General features: G+C 38.5%; 1 protein-coding gene across 2 annotated transcripts in view; it reads left to right on the top strand.

The window, feature by feature from the left end:
- The window catches only part of CDH2 (cadherin 2), a 226,573-nt gene that overhangs the window by 183,083 nt on the left and 21,880 nt on the right, over positions 1-21,610 (top strand). For both annotated transcript variants that reach the window (XM_025365214.1, XM_025365215.1), the window contains 7 exons: positions 590-727; positions 1,387-1,572; positions 3,843-4,096; positions 5,529-5,671; positions 8,422-8,655; positions 8,952-9,185; positions 11,093-11,232. In XM_025365214.1, coding sequence (XP_025220999.1) covers positions 590-727; positions 1,387-1,572; positions 3,843-4,096; positions 5,529-5,671; positions 8,422-8,655; positions 8,952-9,185; positions 11,093-11,232 — 1,329 coding nt within the window. The remainder of the gene's footprint in view (positions 1-589; positions 728-1,386; positions 1,573-3,842; positions 4,097-5,528; positions 5,672-8,421; positions 8,656-8,951; positions 9,186-11,092; positions 11,233-21,610) is intronic.

Below are 21,610 nucleotides of genomic sequence, written 5' to 3'. Positions count from 1 at the left end.
AAACCCTTCAAGTTTTGACTTTGTTTAAGAATGCTGTGTATCTCTTCTATATGGTTTTGAATTATATGTATTAATGGAATTTAAAGGGAAGTATTGCATCTACCCTGTTAAAACAGAATATATGTAAGAACATGTAAAGGGAAAGCTTACATACTTCGTGAATTATATATGCATTCTTCTCCCTCTCTTGAGATTCTTCATTGTCTTTAGTATCCTAAACTGGGTAGAAATTAACATACAAGAAAGTAAATATGAACCAAATGACTTGAATGCTTGATCACAATCCTGTGAAGTGAAGAAAGGCAAAAGTTGGAACCAGATGGAGGTTTCAGCTTAGCTGTGAATTTCACACATCTGCATTGCGTTCCTTTCTGCCAGTAGAGGTGAATATACACAGTTAAATCTCTCTAGACAGGGACCAGACCTGCGCTTCTAAGTTAAAGGGAACTCCACTTGGGAAATTTCACGTCATGTTAATCAGAATGAATGATGCCATGCTCTCCTTGCATTATAAAGAGCCATTTACAGAACAACTGTTACGTCTTCTTGAGGAACTAGTTTCATTTAAGTTATCTTTATTTCTTTTTAGAAAGTGCAACAGTATACGTTAATAATTCAAGCTACAGACATGGAAGGCAATCCCACATATGGCCTTTCAAACACAGCCACGGCCATCATCACGGTGACAGATGTCAATGACAATCCTCCAGAGTTTACTGCCATGACGGTGAGTACAGCCTGTCACTCACACAACTTTGGGTCTATAGTTCGTTACTGAGAAGTTTGGTCATGAATAATAAATGTGTTAAATAGAGGTGGAACTTGCTTTACCTAGTAGTAGCGTGGCTGCTAACTAGGACATTTCTGTCATCAGGGCCTTACATGAGGCATCCAAGTAATTTGTTTCCTTGTAGTCTCCAAGTCCACTGCTAAAGTTGTTAAAATAAGCTGCCTGGAAAACACGTCCTACAAAGACTGTGCTGTTACAACAAAATGCTTATGAATATTTTCACGTGCATGAGCTGCATAACTGATTTATGCTACTTTGTCAGCATATAATTATCCATATCTGGAGTAAAATCATTTTGCGCAGACAAGTTCTTTCCCCCACCCCACCATAATCACCTAGAGACTCACAAATGGATGCTGATTTTAATATTAATGAAACTGTAAGGTAATTTGGAAAAAAACTGGACTACTGAAAAATGTTACAGTATTTTTAAAATCAGACATAAATGCTGTGATTACCTGCATTATCAGTCTCCTCATTTAGTGTTGATAATAAAAATTTAATGGGGCAGTAAAATTGGACGGTGTGGTCATCAAGACAAGTTGTCCTTCAGTGGTCCACGCTGCTCCTCTGACTGAGGTTTGTCTTTCTCGCAGTTTTATGGTGAAGTTCCTGAGAACAGGGTAGATGTCATAGTAGCTAATCTAACTGTGACTGATAAGGATCAACCCCATACACCAGCCTGGAATGCAGTGTACAGAATCAGTGGCGGAGATCCTACAGGACGGTTTGCCATCCAGACCGACCCAAACAGCAACGACGGGTTAGTCACCGTGGTCAAAGTAAGTGTTCCTCAGGCCACTGACAGCCGCTCAGCAAGGACCAATATATGTCCCCCACTTGTTGTTTTGCAATGGAAACTTAGGACGTTTTTCTTTCAGATCTCTCCAGGTGTGGGTCTGACATATATTTGGGAGGTTATGTCTTACTGTGTAATTTATGCTGAGACATCATCACTGATGTGAGGGTGTTTGAATGAGAGGTTTGTGATGAGAGTTTTGTGAGTTTTTGAGTGAGTTTTGAGTGAGTGTTTTGTGAGCATTTTGATGATTTTTTTTGAATCAGTTTGGACAGTTTTTACCAATCTGAGGACAGGACTGGCCTAAGCAACATTAACTGTCGGTGTAGTTGATATATTCGTGATATATCACATTCTGAAGCTTTGATCACCATTGATAGCTATTGAGAATGATGCCTCACACCTGCTATTTTCATGTCTACAGCTGTTAGAATATTGGCAGATAGTGAACAAACCGGAAAAGCCATAGAAGTAAAATGGAATGAGTAGGCAAGAAGAAAGCCTGCATTTCAGAAAGCTCTTGCATTTGCATGGCTGTTTTTAAATGCTGTTTCCGAGACGTTAAGAAATCGGTTCTTCTGATCTTATGGTCAAAAAAGAACCAAACAAAACAATTGAATGCTAGAAGCCGAGGGGATGTTCTTCAAGAATAATAAACGCATAGCTATAATGGAAAAGCCTGTTAAAGTGAACATCCCTTCCTTTTAGCCGCCCAGTAAAGAGATTTACGTCTTTGCCTCCCACCTAAACACTCTTGATTTGTAAGTGAACCTAAATGTTGACCTTACATAGAAAGATGTGCGAAAGTTGCCAAGAATTATGTAGGTATGTGAGTAGAATGGAATGGGAATGAAAACTCTCAGAAGGAACATGGTGATCAAAAGCACCAACTCGAGTCCGCTGTCTGTGTAGAGTCCCAGCGCGGCTCCTGATATCTGTGTGATCATGGCCAGCTATTTAACCACTGTAAATTCTAGGTTTGTCATGCAGAAAGGGGCTGATAACAGTATGTTAGTCATGGTGTTATGAGAGATAAATGAGCTTCATACACATTAAAGGACTTTGAACTGTGCGTATACCCCTTAGCTTAAATAAATGTTACATCAGGGGAAGGTTTCCTGTGGCTAGTGAAATCACTCTAAATATTGCAGTCTGACTTTTTGGCATTTTTTCTGCCTTGTTTAAAATACTAGAGAAAGGAATGTTGAATTGGGGATTTTAGAGAGAAAAAAACGACGTGTTTGAAGATTTTAAAAGGTGGTCTAGGGTAGGAAGCTGGTACAGTTTCTGCTGATAATGAGGCTTTCTCATGAGCATCACCTCTTGATCATTCTTAGGCTACCAGTTATGAGCGTAAGAGATCTTAATGCTCTTGTTTTTCCTGTTATTACTGCACATTAACGCTTATTTGCACCTCCATTAGCAGGTGAACAGGGGAAATTAAGAGTGAATGTCCAGTCTAGTTAGTTGACTCCTGGTAACATTTCTAGTGACAGCAGGATTCAGTGAACTTTGTAAGTTAATATTTACATGAAGGATTATTTGTGCATTGCATTTATCTAGAGTGTTTTTCTTAAATTTGGGGATTTTACAGACCAGTAAAATACTCAGAAATATTCTAGAAGACAGCAGAGTTTTAGTTTGCTAAGAGGAAAGGAAAAATCTTTTCCACCTACCAACAGTATTATTTTTAAAAGGTGTGTTTGTGATTAGGTATACGTTTGTACTGCAAAATGTGTACTTCAAATTATGAAAGGTATTTTTAAATCAAATAAGTTTAGCTTTATTTAAAAATTACATTTTCTGATTTTTGGGTTGTTTTCAATTCATCATAGACTGGTGAAAACTTTCCTGGATGAGGAGTGATCTTTGTAGTAATGTTTGAGAGTGTGCGTTTAGACAATCATGTTCTCGTTGACTTCAAATTATTTAGTATTTTTAGTCAACAATGCTATTCTTAAGAATAATCAAGTTTTTAGATGTACCTAAATAAATAAATCTGTGCAGTAATCGTGTGCATTGTTTTGTGAACATAAATCTTTTAAGTACTCAAGATTTATAATTAGGTTAATTGGAATAAATATTTTGATAAGTGACCATGCTAATGCATGTTTTCCAGAAACTTGAGAGGAACTTTATCATGTAGTAAATGAAGAAATTAATTTTTTGGAAATGGAGTTGATAGAGGAATAAACTACAGAATGCAAGCATTCTTATTTCCTGCAAAAATATGGCTTCCTTTTTATTTTCCAGCCAATCGACTTTGAAACAAATAGGATGTTTGTCCTTACTGTTGCTGCAGAAAATCAAGTGCCATTAGCCAAGGGAATTCAGCACCCACCTCAGTCAACTGCAACCGTGTCTGTTACAGTTATTGACGTAAATGAAAACCCTTATTTTGCTCCCAATCCTAAGATCATTCGACAAGAAGAAGGGCTTCATGCCGGTACCATGTTGACAACATTCACTGCTCAGGACCCAGATCGATATATGCAGCAAAATATTAGGTATGAAATGCTGTTTGCAGTGCTTTTAGAGCTTATGGTCTAATTCACTATTCACTATCACTATTCACTATTCACTATCTAATTCACTATTTGAGTAAGAAATTTTCATTGGAATCAAAACTACATATTAAAAGATAATTTCAAATTCTTTGAATTTTCTTCTCAGTCAATGATTATATTAGATATAGATATCTGTATCCATATTAAAATGGCTTTATTATTTGAAGAAAAAGCTGTTCTTGCTTCTCTGTACCTGCCATTTTTACTTTAAAAATACTTTAGAATTATTTAGCCTGTGCCTTTATGCCAAACATCACAAAAAGGTTCCACAGGGAACTTTCAGAAGCTTATAACATTTATCTCTCCTCGATGCATTGTGAAGGAAAGAAAGCTTATGCCAAAACCAGTATCTAAGAGCTAAGTATTTTCATCCCTTACCTGTTCAGTAGTTATTGGACTTATAAAACCTATCTGTAAAGATTTCCAAACTCAGCAAAATCTAATTTATCCTTCCCGATGAGGGAGTGGATGGTTGGCAGAGCACACGCCATGCGCCTGTTCTCCAAACCTGGTGATGATCATTTTTAAAATGAACTTATATTTCATTAAACTTCTTACAGAACTGCTGCTAAAAGATGACTTCATATTGTTATCTTTTATTGAATGTTAAATGTTCTCCATTTCTCTATTCACTGAAATCAAGATAGCTATTAATAAATAGCCAGTTAATAGAGGTATTGAAATCCTACAACTTTTACCTCTCTAAACATAGCGTACCTTTTCCAATCCGATTGGTTATCTAATCTTTAAAAGTTAATCCTCACTCCAAATTTTAAAAAGTAATTTAAGCTGATAAATCTGCCAATTTAGACTCAAGACTATAGGCCTTTCTTTGCAAAGGTATAGATCTGAGGCTCGGCCCAGTGTGAAAGATGCAAGTAGGAATGGGATTATGGTCTTTCCAGTGTGGCTTCATGTTGGCCATGATAAAGTGTTAAAATGTTTTAGGCGTGTTCTTTGTGATACAGTATTCAATTTCTATTGTAATTTCTCTTAACTCCTATACATTGAGACTACTGCTTATCTAGAAACTATATTCAAGCTATTTTCCTGCACCATTGATATCTGTTGAAGTGGACAAGAACCTAAAATGATATCTTTCCAATCTGCTTTAGCCCACATTAGAGAGACTGTGCTCCTAGTCTTGTCCCTCAGACACCTGTAGAATGTTCCCTACATGCCTGACCAAACAACCTTTATGTGCCTCCCAATACCACTGTCACAAAAATACTTTTTCATGTTAAAGCTGTATTTCCAGCCATTATCTACGGAAATGCAGGTTAATGAGCCAGTTGCATTTGGAACTAAACCTGTAAAATATGCTTTTTGAAAGTTTCATATAAAAAAATTAAACTTCACTTTCATTTTGTAGATACACTAAATTATCTGATCCTGCCAATTGGCTAAAAATAGATCCTGTGAATGGACAAATAACTACAATTGCTGTTTTGGACCGAGAATCACCAAATGTGAAAAACAATATATATAATGCTACTTTCCTTGCTTCTGACAATGGTATGTTCCCTGTTTTTTCTTGTATGTTGATGAAAGACAGTAGATCCTCATTATGCATGCTCAGGAATTAAAATTTTCTACAAAACTCAATTGCCCGGAAAACTGACTTTTATAACTCCGAGGTCCAGCTTTTATTTATCATTTCAGACAGGTGTTCTGGGACATCCTTCAGTCTTTGCAATGACTGTTCTCGATGTTCATCCACCATTCATGTAGACATACCTTTGTTATCTTATTGTGCTGTCACACGTTGATGCCCTAAGTCCATCCTTAGTGGCCCTAGACACTGGGTTTTTTGAGTGGCTCTTTTTATATGTCTTCTAGTCACTCTGTTTGCTGCCATTCATATATGCATCTCTATCAGTCTTGCTGTTTATAATTCTTTGCCTCTGTCTGCCATGGGCTAGGAAGCTTAATTTTGTGCATAAATTGAGATAAGTGAGTAGTGAGCTTCAGGGTGTGGGTTTTGGAATATATATGTAGCACCTTCTTTTTTTCCTGAGTCTCTGCTGGTTTTTAATTGGTTAAGATTTACAGATAAGGACTTTTTTCAGATATGTAATACAAAGGGAACTTACGTAGACCTGATGAGGGGCTTATTTTGCTTTGTTAGCTCTCAGTATGATGTGTGCTTCAGACTTCAAGCTCTGGAGTTCTACAGGACCCCCAGACGCAGACTCCAGCTTTCCCACTTTGAACTGTGGGATTGGCATGAGGTTTTAAATATATTTGTTTCCTTTTTTTTGTTAAATAGAGATCGGTATCAGCACCTAACTCAGTTTTGTAACTAAAATATAATGACTTCTACATATATATGAAGCCTTTGAAACAGTGGCTGACACAAAGTAACCACTCAAATAAGTATTCCTATTGTGTATTAATAGTTTCAAAACTGAACCACAACTATATTTTACAATATTTTCAGTATTAAACTATGAATGTGACTGTTGGTATTTAATTAAAAAAAATAGCAGGCTTCAATTTGGTGGTTGAAGTTGCTGTTTGCAATTTTCAAATTGTAAAATATTTTGCATTGCTAAAATATTACATACCAATACTTTAAGAATAATGTCAATGAACCTTTCTAAATCTGTATACTAAGATTTAATGAGATTACTATTTGTAGAAAATCTATGTAATGACCAACCAAAGAAATATTTCTTATCCTTTTTATATGGGACCTCTTGTTTAAATAGTGTTGGAACTTTGTAGGAATAGCTTTTGCCATTGTACATCAAAGCATATCATTAGTACCTGTTTTATGCTTTTTTGCCATAAACAGTGGCTTTCTTTCTACAGTGGAACTGAAAGTAATGCATCTTGAATCACTAGGTTAAGATCTAAAGAGCCATAAAATTATATGTATATATGTATGTATATTGGTTGTGAGTTACGACCAGATTTCTCATTCACCAATAAGGATTGTTTTCTAATTGAAAGGCTTTTGATAAGAGAGAGAAGTGACCTGTTAAATGTATGTAGCTGTGATGTTTTGCAAGTGCACTTTATTTTTAGTCACAAGGCTAGATTTGGAGCCCCAGCTCTGTTCCTTAATGATTAGGCAAGCTCTTATACTCTTTATGCCTTAGTTTCATTATTGATAAATTGTTTCACTACCTACATATTCTATATAGTTGTTATAAAAGTATAGTAATATTAAATATGATAATAAATTTCAAAGTCCCTCAAACTATTGAGTATCATAGTGGTCATGGTGGTGTTGGAATATTGTAACAGCCACTATACGCTTCCAGTTCAACTCTCCCTGATCTTAGAACCATCATATTCCTCAGAGAAATTGGTAAACATTCCTCCTTATTCCCTCCCCAGGATTGTGTATGTATGTGCACCTTCCTAGTTGCGTGACCTTTGGCAGGTCCCTTAAATCTCTGGTCTTCAGTGTACAGCATTATTTATAAAATAGTCATAAACATATTATATATATGTGAGTGTGAATATTTATAGTATAGCAGAAGAAAATCAAATCACTAGACTAAATTATCACACAAAGTGGTGGAGACAGCATTTTATTATCGTGGAATGAAAATGGGTTTGAGGTCAGGCCGACCCATCTTTAGTAACAACTCCACCACTTACAAGAGTGTGTGGCCATGAGCAGTTTACAGACTCAGGTTCATCTGTTTAAACCTGTGTCATAGGATTACAATGAAAGAATGTACATAGAGCAGCCTAATATGATCTCAAGCAGGTAGTTGGTTAGTAAATATCATTTCTCTTCTGCATGATATTCCTTCCTGAGTTGAGGTCTGTGGTTCTGTATCACTTGTCTGTAGACTGTTTCAAGAAGTCAAAGCTGTGTTAGATCATTAAAAGCATTCTTATGTTCTTTCATGCATATGTATTGGTTCATAAAAAGAGTAGGGTCCACAGGATCACGAGCCCTGTGTTTGCATCTCCAACATTCCTCACAGTGTCTGGAGGAGCATGGTCTGTGCAAGCCCTGAATAATGGGCAGGAGGGGCAAGGAAGGTCTGGGATTCCATAGCAGGGGCATTCTTCGTCACCTTGCTCAGCTCCTGCAGAGCAGCAGTGGCAGCTCAGGGTCATTCTTTCTGGCAAGCAGGAAGGGGCTTTGTTCTGGAAACGGTCTGCCCAGATGCCATAGCAACTAAATTTTTCCAAGGTTACAGTTATAAGGGCCAGAAGGTTAGAAGCTTTGAGAATTTCACCATAATTGAGGCTCATTGGAGAGAACTGTTCAGCATCGTTTGTGATTTTTCTCTTTTCAGGAATTCCTCCTATGAGTGGAACAGGAACGCTGCAGATCTATTTACTTGATATTAATGACAATGCCCCTCAAGTGTTACCTCAAGAGGCAGAGACTTGCGAAACTCCAGACCCCAATTCAATTAATATTACAGCACTTGATTACGACATTGATCCAAATGCTGGACCATTTGCTTTTGATCTTCCTTTATCTCCAGTGACTATTAAGAGAAATTGGACCATCACTCGGCTTAATGGTAAGAACAGGTTAATTATTTGAATATATGTGCAGTTGAGAGATTTTGAAGCCTGGCATGAAAAGTTAATTTTTATGTGCTTCGTAATCTTCTCATTATACATATTTTAAAAGCTACTTAAAGTTTAAGTAAGATATTAAAGGCCTTTATGGCCAAAAAAGTATTTAGAATGCAGCATAGTTGTAATCCACTTTATGTTCACTGTTAGGTAGTAAATACATTCTAAACAATGCTATGTGTTTTTTTTACCACTTTAAGTATTACCTATCAAACTATGTTTTTCCTTTTTCATATAGGTGATTTTGCTCAGCTTAATTTAAAGATAAAATTTCTTGAAGCTGGTATCTATGAAGTTCCCATCATAATCACAGATTCGGGTAATCCTCCCAAATCAAATATTTCCATCCTGCGTGTGAAAGTTTGCCAGTGTGACTCCAACGGGGACTGCACAGATGTGGACAGGATTGTGGGTGCAGGGCTTGGCACTGGTGCCATCATTGCCATCCTGCTCTGCATCATCATCCTGCTTAGTGAGTACTTTTATTGTCTTTTAGATTTCAGTTCTCTTGGCTTCCAGGATGTTCAGCAAAGTCATTTGTTGCTATTGCCTGGCAAAGTAGTCTAACAACCCTTTGACCTTTCAGCATTTCCTCGCCAATCATATATGGGTCGGCCAAGTCCACTTTAGAATGAAAAAACCCCAGAGCTTTGTTTCAAGCACTTGAGGTTTGCAGCAAGCCTCCTCAGCATGCCTCTTCCGTGCCCTCTTACCCTTTCTCGTGCTGATTGCTTAGGGAGCTGTAGTAGATGCTTTTCATAGAAAAAACGTTAAACAATCCCAAGTTTGAGCACCTTTCTTATGATTTGAGTATGAATTTATGGCACGTAGTTGTTGATTTAGGAAAATAAGTATATCGCTTTCCTTCACCTTCCTTCATATAAAGCACAGTCAGCAACGTGCTCCAGTCATGCGAGGATCAAGGTATTTGTTTCTGAAGGGCTGTGTAAAAGAGTGAGAGATTGCACTTCACATACAGCGCGTTTGATAATAGAAATGATTACACAGCTCAATAAATTGTCTGTCTTTAGAGTAAGTGTAGATTAAGGAATTGCTTCTTTTGAAGGTACTTTACAATCTTTGGTTCAATGGAATGCAAAAAATTAACCCCTGGAAAGTACTTTAGGAACCACTTCTAAGCATGCAGGTTAAAAGAATAAATTGCCTGGGCCCTGTGTTTTATTGTGAAATAGCAGCAGGACTTAGTTTATTGTGTGATCATGCTGTACACCAATCACTTTCTTGAAAATGTTGGCCATTTCTTTTATGTTTTCTCCATTTACAAGTGTTCTGGTAATTTAGAATTCTATCCCTTTATTCTAAGCAATTACTATAGAAGTCTAAGCTTCCTGTGTGGAGACTACTTTGGCTATAATTTGAAACCTGCATGCTATACTAATAATCCACTTGCTAGATTTAGCCCTGGAACAATAGCAAATGAGATCATGTTATCTGGCTTTAAAAGGAGGATATTTGCTTTTATGGCCAATAATAAAAATGTGCTCCAATAGGAGTCATTAAATCTTTTGCTTCAGGATATAAACTGATACCCCCAGATTTTAGACAGAATTTGTTCCTAGATGTGCACTCAGGGATATGTTTCCATTTCAACTGAAATGTGCCATAGATGCCAATCTTATCAAGAAGGACTTAGGTATGATGGATTATGGCAATGAAGAAGTAACTGACGTTTTGAAGGAAACTGAATTGGTGCTGATTTTAACATCAACTTACTGGAAAATTTATGGTTTCTAGACCTGGCACAAAGTATAAAACATGAAAGTCTAATGTTTTTTCAGTGTTCAAATGAATCCCCTAGCCTTCTGAGCTGAAACATGCACCACCCTCTGGGAGTCAAAACCTCAAGGTCCAATTCCTGACTTAGTTCCAATTTATTACCCAGGTCATCTGGGCAAACTTCGTCCTCCTGGAGAAGTGTTGTTTTCTGTGAATTTCGGAGTATAATGATGACTGACCAACCTACATAACACAGCAAGTAACAACTTACAGCTGTTTTGTGTCTCTAGAAGTTACAAGGCCCTATTAAGGACAACTATCCTTTAGCAAGCCAAAGGGAAGATAGAAAAAGTTACTGTCCCCATATGTGGATGGTAAAACTAGAACAAGGATGATCACCTCTCAAATGAGTTTGCAGGGCACCAGGGATGGGAGCCCAGGCCTTCATACTCTAAACCCAGTGCTTCAGCCTGCTTTGTCTTGTCTCTCTTAATGTGAGGTCAGAAATATATAGTAGAGTGAAAGATGCATTACAAGCCTTCAGCCTATATAAGTATAAATTATTAGTACTGAATACTGTGACTAGATAGGCCAGGCTTTAAAAATGACAATATTACGTATTTTTACTATTTTCCTACCTAGTCCTTGTGCTGATGTTTGTGGTATGGATGAAACGCCGGGATAAAGAACGCCAGGCCAAACAACTTTTAATTGATCCAGAAGATGATGTAAGAGATAATATTTTAAAATATGATGAAGAAGGTGGAGGAGAAGAAGACCAGGTGAGCAGTGCTTTAAATCTTTAAAAAGAAATTTTATGATCATATAAATTTAGTAGTGGGAAGTGTTAATACATCAGTAAGAAAATGGTATCAGGTTTCCCTTCTGTTATCAGTCATTTGGTGAATTATTTCCTGTGTGTGTTGAATATTTCTCAATTTTTTTTCGAAGTACCAAATGTCATTGTGTTTATTTTGTTAAAAAAAAAAAATCATTAACATTGTTTCAAAGACTTTAAACCCAATTCTAGTTATATCTGTGTAATGATAAATACACTGTTCTTTATAGTTTCTCTTCACTGGATATCCAAAATATATTAAAAGCGTCTTCTGCTTTGGGATCTAGATAATTATATGTATGGTAGAAAACTAAGACTATTTATTCCACAAGTATTTACCAAGGAAATCCAATATTTCAGGTACTGTTTTAGTCCCTGAAGATACCTCCATGGGCAGAGTTAACAAATATCTACCCTTAAGAGTCTTACATTCTTGTGAAGTATTTGAAGTTACAGTGAACATCTAGTTCATCTTTGTATTTATAGTGTCTTGTCATAGTTCCTGGCTCGAAGTGGTTGTTCAATAGATGTCAGAATCCCCTTCTGGCCATTAAATAATATGAGCCTATATCACTATGTGCATATGGGACTGCATACCTCTTCAAGGATGAGAATAACCAGAAATGGAAAACAAAGATCTCCACTGTTCTGAAGCAACGTTTTCAGTGTTATCATAGCAAACATCTATAAGCTCTGTACTACGTGCCAGGCACTCTGTTAAGTACATTAGGTGCTGCTCTCTCTTAAATCCTTGAAACTTGTGATATTAGTACTGTGAACATCTCCACTTCTGTGGTATAAACCCAAGTTTAAGGATGGTTAGATTCTACAAAATCATGCACTTAGGAAGTAATAGATGCAGAGTTTGCATGTAGGTTTCTCTGAATTCACAGCCTAAACTAACTATTCTGATACAGTTTCTCTTGAAATTATATGGGCAGCATTAATGTAATCCATGAGAAATCACTGTGACAGGTAATTCTTAGATACATTTGATAGTCATCTAATTTCTACTGGCTAATGCGAATGTCAGGATAATAGTCTGAAAGAGAACCTAGGATTCTTTGGTTTTGCATCAGTATCAGTAAGTTAAAATGTACTGTCTTAAGTATATGTGCAGATATTATTGATAAGGCTATTAATTGAATAAAAGCAAATTTTCATGAACATATTTTTCCCTTGCTTCACTCCTTTGAGGAAATGATACATCACTTTTCATTTTACAGAGCACATTTACATCCATTATTATTTAATATTTGTGGCAGCCCCTTAGAGTTTTCCATTTTACATTTGAAGAAAGTTGCATGATTTACTTTCAGAGTTTGTAACCCCACAGAGCCAGGACTCAAGGCCTCATGTTCTGATTCTAGGTTCCGTGCTTGGTTTACAGTACCCCAGCTCTCTCATTTAGAAGAGATGCATATTTAAAGTATGTTGAAAACTTGACTCATGTGTAAAGCCGTTTTGAATACTGACTAATTAAAGTGGCTCTATAAATATACCTTAGGGTGTTTTGCTTATGAATGTCTTTGAATATTAAAATTCACGTTTGGCTTAATTATTTAATTAATCTATTCTTTCACACTCCTAGGCTGTTTTCAAGATCAACAAACATATATTGGTCACATTCTCTCATAAATCATCTACTTTCAGTATTTTATTTCTTATGTAATTGTGTATACTTTACAAAGGCATAAACCTAAAACCCAGCTCAGTTAGGCCTCAGTAAAAGTAGTAATAACTGTAAGACCACCTGTAGTAACTGGATGCCGCCCAAAATTGGAGGCTCAGAGGCAAGAACCAAGAAAATTCTCGTATAGGGACTGGACCATGAGGTATTTAATGTCACCTGATCCGAATCTTTCTCTCCTTTCCCCACCAGTCCCTTCGATAAATTGTTTAATATGGCTTTATTGTTATAGTTATATTAGGAAAGACTTATTTTATTTATTGACTTTATCCACTTAGATTGATGCTTGAGATTAAGTGGTGAAACTCACCTATTATAAGATTTGTTAAAATAATTATCATAAATCCTCAGCTTCCTCTTTACCTAATCTCTGAAGCTCGTTGGGTTTTGGGGATTTTTTTGACCCCAGCCAAACTCTTGGACATGAATGTGTTGCTTCATACCTACTTCCCCACGAGTCCAAAGATTTTTCCGGAATTTTATCTGTATTGTACTCTGGGGCTAATTTTTAAATTTGGTACCAACCTTCCTGTGGCGTCTTTTTGTCTGGGTTCTTGATAGCATATTAGTCTAGATCAAGAGCTTCCACTCATCTCTGATCCTCTGTTGTGATTTCTGCATGCAGTTCTCATTCTAGACAGTTGTGACAAAATTATATAATGGGATTTTTATGCATCTAATTTTTAACCTCATACCACAATAAAATATGTGATGTAGGAGTGCCACACCAAGGCTCTTTCTCCACCATCTCTAAACCGTTCATGAAATCCATTCACTTATCTTCATTTCCAAGGCCTCTACCTTCACTTACCTCCATCCTACAACAGATTCCTAAACGGTGTCTTGTCTGTGCTTTAACATTCCAATCCACCTTTTGGAACTTCTTCCTTAGCATGACAGCTCTTCAGCGCTGCACCCAGCCCTTGGTTTACCCCCTCGTATACTAGATAAAAACCCATGAGAAAGAGTCAGTGGTGGGTGCAGACTCCCTCAGGATATGAATTCATCAAGCCTGTTGACTCACGGTGACTTCAGCTTCCTTCAAAGTTTGGGTGATTTATCCGTATGTTTTTTAAAGGCAGAGTTCTGTCTTCTTCCTCTCACTCTTCCTTCAGGGATAAAGGCAGCTGTGGGTCTTCTCCTAGAAAGGGCTTGTCTGATTCTATATTTTCATTCAGTTAGGCTTTATTTTGTTCTCTGCTATCTTATGGTTTCAAAAAGCTTTGGTTGGGAAGTTAGCTGATTTGTTCTTGGCATTAGAGTTTGAATAATGGTCTCGTGACTTTATCCCAACCAGAAGCAGATGCTTTCTATAGGGTTAAGAGTGTAACTACGACTCACACCAACAAAGAACATTTCCAGCACCCTAGAAGCTTCCCTTGGACCCACAAACAGGTGGTTTGCCCTCTGTCCAAAGTAACCACTCTTTTTTATTTCTGTACCATAGATTAGCATTCCCTGGTTTTGACTTTTATGTAAATAGATATCAAACAGTGGGCACTCTGTGCATCTGGCTTCTATTACTCAACATTATACTTGTGAGATTTGTGTGTAGAAGTAGTTCATTTTTGTCACTGCTGAATAGTATTCTGTTGTAAGAATAACTACATTTTATGTATCCATCCTACTTCACTTAGGCACTTGAGGTTTTCCAATTGGGTTATTATGAATAAAACTGTTATGAACATTTGCATGCATATGTTCTAGTGCATTTTCTGGTGTGTGCACAGGAGTTGAATGTCTGGGCCATGGAGTGTGCATATGTGCAGCTCGACTACAGTCCTGTACGTTTTCCAAAGTGATCGTACAGTTGACACCTCCCTTCCCCACTGTGGTTCATGAAAGTTCCAATTGCTCCACATCCTCTTTCTCACTTAGCCCTTGGATTTTTTTCAGTCTTTTAAAATTTAGGTCACATTGATGATGTATGTCTATTTAATTGGGATATTCCTACCTATGGTTTTACCCTTTTGATATTTTATTTCATGAAGTTTGTTCAGCCAGTTTGTCTACTTTTCTGTTGGGTCGTCTCTCTTTTTCTTACTGACTTGTAGGAGGTTCTTACAGATTATAGATATGTGTTCCTTGTCAGATAAATATATTGTAAATATCTGCTCTCATTCTGTAGCTTTTTAATTCTCTTAATAGGTCTTTAGGTGAACAGAAGTTTTTTTATTATTTTTTATGTTGTCCAGTTTATCATTTTTTTTCCATTATGGTTAGTGCTCATGTTTCTATTTAAAAACTTTGAGTAGGGCACAGTGGTTCATACCTATAAACTCAGGACTTTGGGAGGCTAACGCAGGAGGATCACTTAAGCCTACGAGTTCAAGACCAGCCTGGGCAACATAGTAAGACCACATCTCTTTAAAAAAAAAAATTGTTAATTAGCCAAGCATGGTAGCTCATACCTGTAGGCCCAGCTACTTGGGAGACTGAGGTAGGAGGACTGCCTGAACGTGGGAAGTCGAGGCTGCAGTGAGCTGTGATTATGCCATTGAACTCCAGAGCCTGGGCCACAGAGAGAGACCCTGACTCAGAAAACTAATAATGAGAAAATAAAACTTCTACCCCAAGGTAATGAATCCTCCCCAACTGTACATATTATTTTCTTGAAGCTACATTGTTTTACCTATCATATTAAGTCCATAATTTATCTGTAATTGATTTTTCATTTGGTTAAGACATGGGTCAGGACTTCTTCATTTTCTTTATGAATATCCGGCACCCTTTGGTAAAAAGATGCATTGCAGTGCTACATTGCCATAAAGCAGGTGCTGTGTGTGTGCAGCTTTGTGGGTTAGCTTCCTGCTGTTCTCTGCAGTACTACCTGTTCTGTCTATTCTTGAGTCAGTCCCATGTTGTTTTAATTACTATAGCTTTCTAGGGTCTTGAAACCAATAGGGTAGGTTTTCTGACTATATTCCTCAAGGTTTGTTTGTTTTTAGATTTTTGGTGGATTCTGTTTTACTTTTTCCTTAAGAAAAATAAACCATTTATTTATCTTATTTTTTAAGTGTATTTACTGCAAGTACTCCACTTTCTAAATAGATGTTATTACTTTAAATCTTAAAATCATGGTCAGTTCCTGAGAAGCTCAGCAGTATGAAATATACTGTGTTCTATTTTCCATAATTTACATGTGGCTCCCTGTTAGAAATTCTGTTTCTTTATAGTGTGAAGTAAGAATTTTTGGCAATCAAATCTAATTTATAATTTTTATGTTTTTGAAGATACTATCTTTCTACAGTAATAGGCCTTGGAAATGGGACTGGTGCCATGCTGCATTCTGGACAAGTTTTCATCGATCTTTATTATCTATAGCTGTTTTTTTATGGAGCCTGTGTGTTACCTTCAGGTGTGAATGGCTGGTGATGACCAGTGCTGGTCTGGTCTGCTTCATGTCTTAGCTGGACAGTCTTTAAAGAATCATTTTTGCTGTTTCTGAATAGTATTCCATTGTAAACTGAACCACATGTTGTTTATCGAGCTCTGAAAGTTGTGTAGATCCCCGAGATCAGTTTAAGTATTTGCTGGATGCCAGGTAATGACTGTGTTTACAGCAAGGCAGGTCTGTACAGCAGTCTCCAGAAAATTAGCCTGAAACTGGCTCAGCTAAGATTCCTCTTCTTCCTGCCAAGACAAAGTATCCATACCAGCAGCTCACGGATTACAAAGAAAACAAAGCAAAATAGTCTTTTACAAGGGTAGTTCTTATCTTCCCTTTGATTAGAGTCTCTATCTGTATAAGTTCTATGTCAAGGTACAGTTTGCTAATTTCTTTAACAAAATAACTAAGAGGGGCCTAATGGGAGAAAAAAAAAAACACTACCCCAGTATCTGTTTTTCTTACCTTGTGTATAACAGAGATTTATTAGAGTTTGTGGATCTTCTGCTGTGGCTTAGATTGTCAGGAGGCTAGGTTGGGCCCATATTTGAAACTAGCATTAGATGAGTTCTGATGAGAGTGTTATCTCCACACAGGGCTGTTAGCGGTTGAACAGACACTTTTAGTATCATATCTAGTCTCTTTTCAGAGGGTGAAGTTCTTTCTTTATCTGCTTCACTGCTATAGTAGGCAGGGCTTTTTTGCTGGTTAGTAAGGCATGTTTAATTACCCTCATGAGTAAATGTCCTTCAGTGCCCTTTTGGCCAATGGGGTTGGTTGCAGATGCTGTATCGCTTTCCATGATCTTTGTATCAAGTTCCTTCCATATCAGCATCACTTATAAAATCAGGGTGAATGTACAGTATAGCCAATATCTCACTTTCCCTGGGACCATCCCCTTTCAGCTCCAGAATAAGAAACAGTAACCGTTAGTCTTCTGCTTTTTAAGGCTTAGACTTAATTACAAACATTTATTGAGTGTGTATCAATGGTGCTCAGTAACTGGTACTCACTTTAAACCTCTACCTACGTCACCTGACACAATGCAGTTTCATTCTCTATACTAATAGCAAAAGCTGTTATTTGGTGTACCCCATGTGTTAGGCACTGTACTAAGTACGTTATTTTGTTATTGAAATATACTTTAGTTCATCTGTCCTTCACAGTAGTCCAGTAAAATAAATGTATATTGTTAGAAAGTAGCAAAGTGAGGATTAAATCTTTGTCTGCCTCAGTGCAGAGAAAATGGTGTCTACCATATCTTACACCATCCTTGGCAAAGCTCATGTTCAACCAGGAAACTAAAATACTGCCTTTTGGAATGCCATGCAAATTTGTCAGAAGGCTCTCCCGTCCTTGAAGCAGAACTGGAACATCCAGCAGCTTCCTGTGCTTTCAGAATTTGACTTGAAACATTAACCATTCCCAAGGCCTTGGGCTGATGTGGGAACTCATAATCTGTGAAAAGAGGTGCTGCTATTCATCTTGGCTGGGGTCACAAATGATAATTGATAGAAACTGGAACCCTTCAGACCATGAGTTCTGACTCAGGGAGCAATGCCAGCCTCAGATAGAGGCAGGAGGCAGAGAAACTCTAGGCAGACAGGGATGGTCCTTGGCAAAGCCCCACCTTAAAGCTGAAAAGCCTGGAACCTGTAGCCCAAAGTGAGAACTTTGGTCCCTGTTTGCCTGCTCTCTCACGATTGGTTTCTTCTAAATAATGCCTTTTTACCAATCAAATGTTACCTTTTCCAAAACTACCTATGGCCTGCCCTGCCCGCCATCCTGTACCTATCAAGACCCCAGACTCAGCCGGTAGAAGAGAGAAGCAGCTGGATGTCAGAGAGAGGCATCTGACTGCAGAGGATAGGGGCAGAGGAGTGACTTGACTTCAGGGAAGACCAACCCGCCCTTCCCATCCCCTTTCCAGCTCCCCTCTCCGCTGAGAGCTGCTTTCATCACTCAATAAAATTCTCCGCAGTCACCATCCTTCAGTTTGTCGCATGACCTCATTCTTCTTGGGTACCAGACAAGAATTCGAGACCCACCAAGTGTGGTACCCAAAAGACTGTCACACGGGCCCTTTGCCCACACTGGCAGAGGGCAGCCACCTCGTGCGATGAGGGAAGTGGCCCACTAAGCTGATAACACTGCTGTTTTCAGATGGCAGAGCTAAGAGAACATTGTAACACACCCTCTGGGGCCTTGGGGTGGCAGGCACCCCCACCTAGACGCCCCCACGGCCTGCACGGAGTTTGCTCCTGCCAGTGCCAAGGTGGCCAGCCGGTTCCCACGCTCCCTGGCCTGTGCACTCCCTCCTACAAGGGATTGAACACAGCATGCTGAGTAAATGGGGCACCCCTGTCATGAGTCCCACAGAGGGGTCAAGAAAATATCCTGCGGCCTGGTGCGGTGGCTCACACATGTAATCCCAGCACTCTGGGAGACCGACGCAGGTGGATCACGAGGTCAGGAGATCAAGACCATCCTGGCTAACACAGTGAAACCCCATCTCTATTAAAACATACAAAAAATTAGCTGAGCATGGTGGCGGGCACCTGTGGTCCCAGCTACTCAGGAGGCTGAGGCAGGAGAATGGCTTGAACCCGGGAGACGGAGCTTGCAGTGAGCCGAAATTGCAGCATTGCACTCCAGCCTGGGCGATAGAGCGAGACTCCGTCTCAAAAATAAAAAAGAAAATATGCTGCATCAAAGGGATGAGGACTTTTCTCTCAGGCAGAGTTAACTCATGAGAGACTGAAGCTGATGCTGGGCAAAGGAGGTTGTGACAGTAAGGCTGGGTGGCTGTTTAAAGATTCCACATCAGTTTTCTCTTGATCACTCTTGGGTTCTTGGCCCTTGTGATCCACCATGTCTCAGCTTCTCATACTCAAGTCTGTTGCTGACTGGAGCATGACAACTGGCTCCATTTTCTTCTCAGTGTCTCCAGACAAGGCCCAGCACCTCTTAGGCTCAGAGAACACTGTATAGGTTTCACATGCCTGAGAGGACTCTGCCTGAATTCCGAAATGTGTTTTTTTAAGTTTTAGAGACTGACCAGGCCTGGTTCATTGGTGGTTTTTTTTGTTTGTTTTGTTTTAATCTGAGATGGTACTGAACTCTCAAAGAAAGTAGTTCAGGCTGCTGTAACAAAATTCCATAACCTGTGAAGCTTATAAATGAGAAATTTATTTCTTACAGTTCTAGATGCTGGGAAGTCCAAGATCAAGGCACCAGTAGATTCAGTATCTGGTGAGAGCTTACTTTATGCTTCATATAAGGCACCTTTCTTGCTGTGTCCTCATACAATGAAAGGAGCAAACAACCTTCCTTGGTATTCTTTATAACGGCACTAGTCCCACTCATGAAGTCTCCACCCTCATGACCTAATCACTTTGTAAAGGCCCCACCTCTCAATACTGTTGTATTGGGAATTCAGGTTCAGCATGTGAATTTAGTGGGGGACACAGACATTCAGACCATAGCAATACCTCATACCAACCCCTGTGTCTTGGGGGACATGTCTGGAAGATGGATTCTGTATCACTTTAAAGTAGCATTTTATAAACTGAGAATCTGTTCACACATAGTCCATGACTATGTTTTCTTTAGCTTGCAGATTTAAAAATGGAAAATATTCACATAAAATTCTTCTTTCCTAATCCTTTCAAAACCGCAGAAAGATCTGGAAACATGGCCTGCATTTTGACATGACAATTGTTGGTTACTAAATAGAGATTTTCCCTCTTTAAGCAGGACAAGCATGTTCCAGTATTTTTTTCTTTGTACCAGACAAGCTTTATTGATACATGTTATCAGCCCATTCTTCATAGATTCTTATTTTGGAGACTCTGATTGAATTATACAATAATAAATAAGTCTTGGATTAACAAAAACAGATTTATACAAAAAGAAGGTAATTTTCTAAGATAGTTTTATATTGCTTAAAGAAGAGAGACAGAAAGAGAAAAGTAGCCACACAAATATATTTAGCCAAAGGTATTAGTTAAAATAGGCTAGCTGCTGTAACAGACTGTAAAATTTCAGTGACCTAAGTCTAGTTGAAAATGTATTTATTGCTTTCTTAACAGTAACTGGGTTTCAGGTCGTGGGCATTTAGGATGGAGAAAGGAGGTCTGCTCCTCTCCACACAGTCATTCAGGGACCTAAGTGCCAGAGGCTCTCCCATCTTTCACATGTGACTTCCAGGATCACCCTAGCCTTAAATCCATGCAATCACTGTATGACAGCAGCGCACAGAGGATGATTTTGGGGAGATTTTTATGGGCCAGGCCTAGAAGTGGCACATGTCCCTTCCACTGCTAATTACCTGGGAAATAACCTTTAGCAATGTGCCTAGCAAGAAGAATAAATGGTTTCAGTGATAAGCTGGAAGTCTTAACACATCCAGGTTAGGTACTTGAATTTAGAGAATCTTTTTGGAGATTCTCTGAGAACCCTTTTTACCCCACCCACAATGGGTTGCGTTGTTCTGACCAATCCAGCTATGTTACAGGGAAGTAGGTCCCTTGGCACAAAGGAGATACAGTAGGCACAGCTCATGAAACACAACACTGTATAGGCATGAGAAACGGAATGTAAGGTTCACTAAAAACAAGGGAAGGAAGCTTTCCTTTTTCTGAAGAAAGCGTCTAGTACTTTCTGTGATACTAAAGTCTTCTTGATCAGGATCCAGCACTGGCACATATAAGGAATCACATACAATTTCAGAATGAAGGGAACTATAATAGGGGTGCCTCTTAGTGGCCTAGGTTTTTAGAACCTAGAAGATATAGATGTAATTGCCATATGAGTGTCCATTGACTTTTTTTCAATGAAGTTGATTTTTTTACATGATTTGTGGAAATTAGCCTCAGTATTGATATAGATGAGATCCCTAGAATCTTGGTGATACAGAAAGCACATTCCGCCAAGTCCAAGTGCCTGAGATGGGGTAAGAACCCACAGTTCCTATGACCTGGGGTTTGGCTTTTAGGAGGGAACTTCAAGGGTTGACGATTTAGTTTCTTCTGTCATTACCCTTCCACTTTGCATTTTGAACTGCCTGTACTTGCACACATATACCACACTCTTTCACACTTTTTTAACGTAGTCCATTTCTTCACCTAATTCTGTTTAGCCATCAAGATTCATCGCAAGACATCTTGTCTTGGAGTACCAGCCTGAATCGAGTGTCTCCGCTCTGCGCCCCCACAGCATTCCCTGTCTACCTCTATTTTGAGC

The sequence above is a fragment of the Theropithecus gelada genome, chromosome 18 (assembly GCF_003255815.1).
Source record: "Theropithecus gelada isolate Dixy chromosome 18, Tgel_1.0, whole genome shotgun sequence".
Classification (NCBI taxonomy): Eukaryota; Metazoa; Chordata; class Mammalia; order Primates; family Cercopithecidae; genus Theropithecus; species Theropithecus gelada.
The sequence above is the reverse complement of the archived record's forward strand: the minus strand, read 5'-3'. Positions and strand labels throughout refer to the sequence as shown.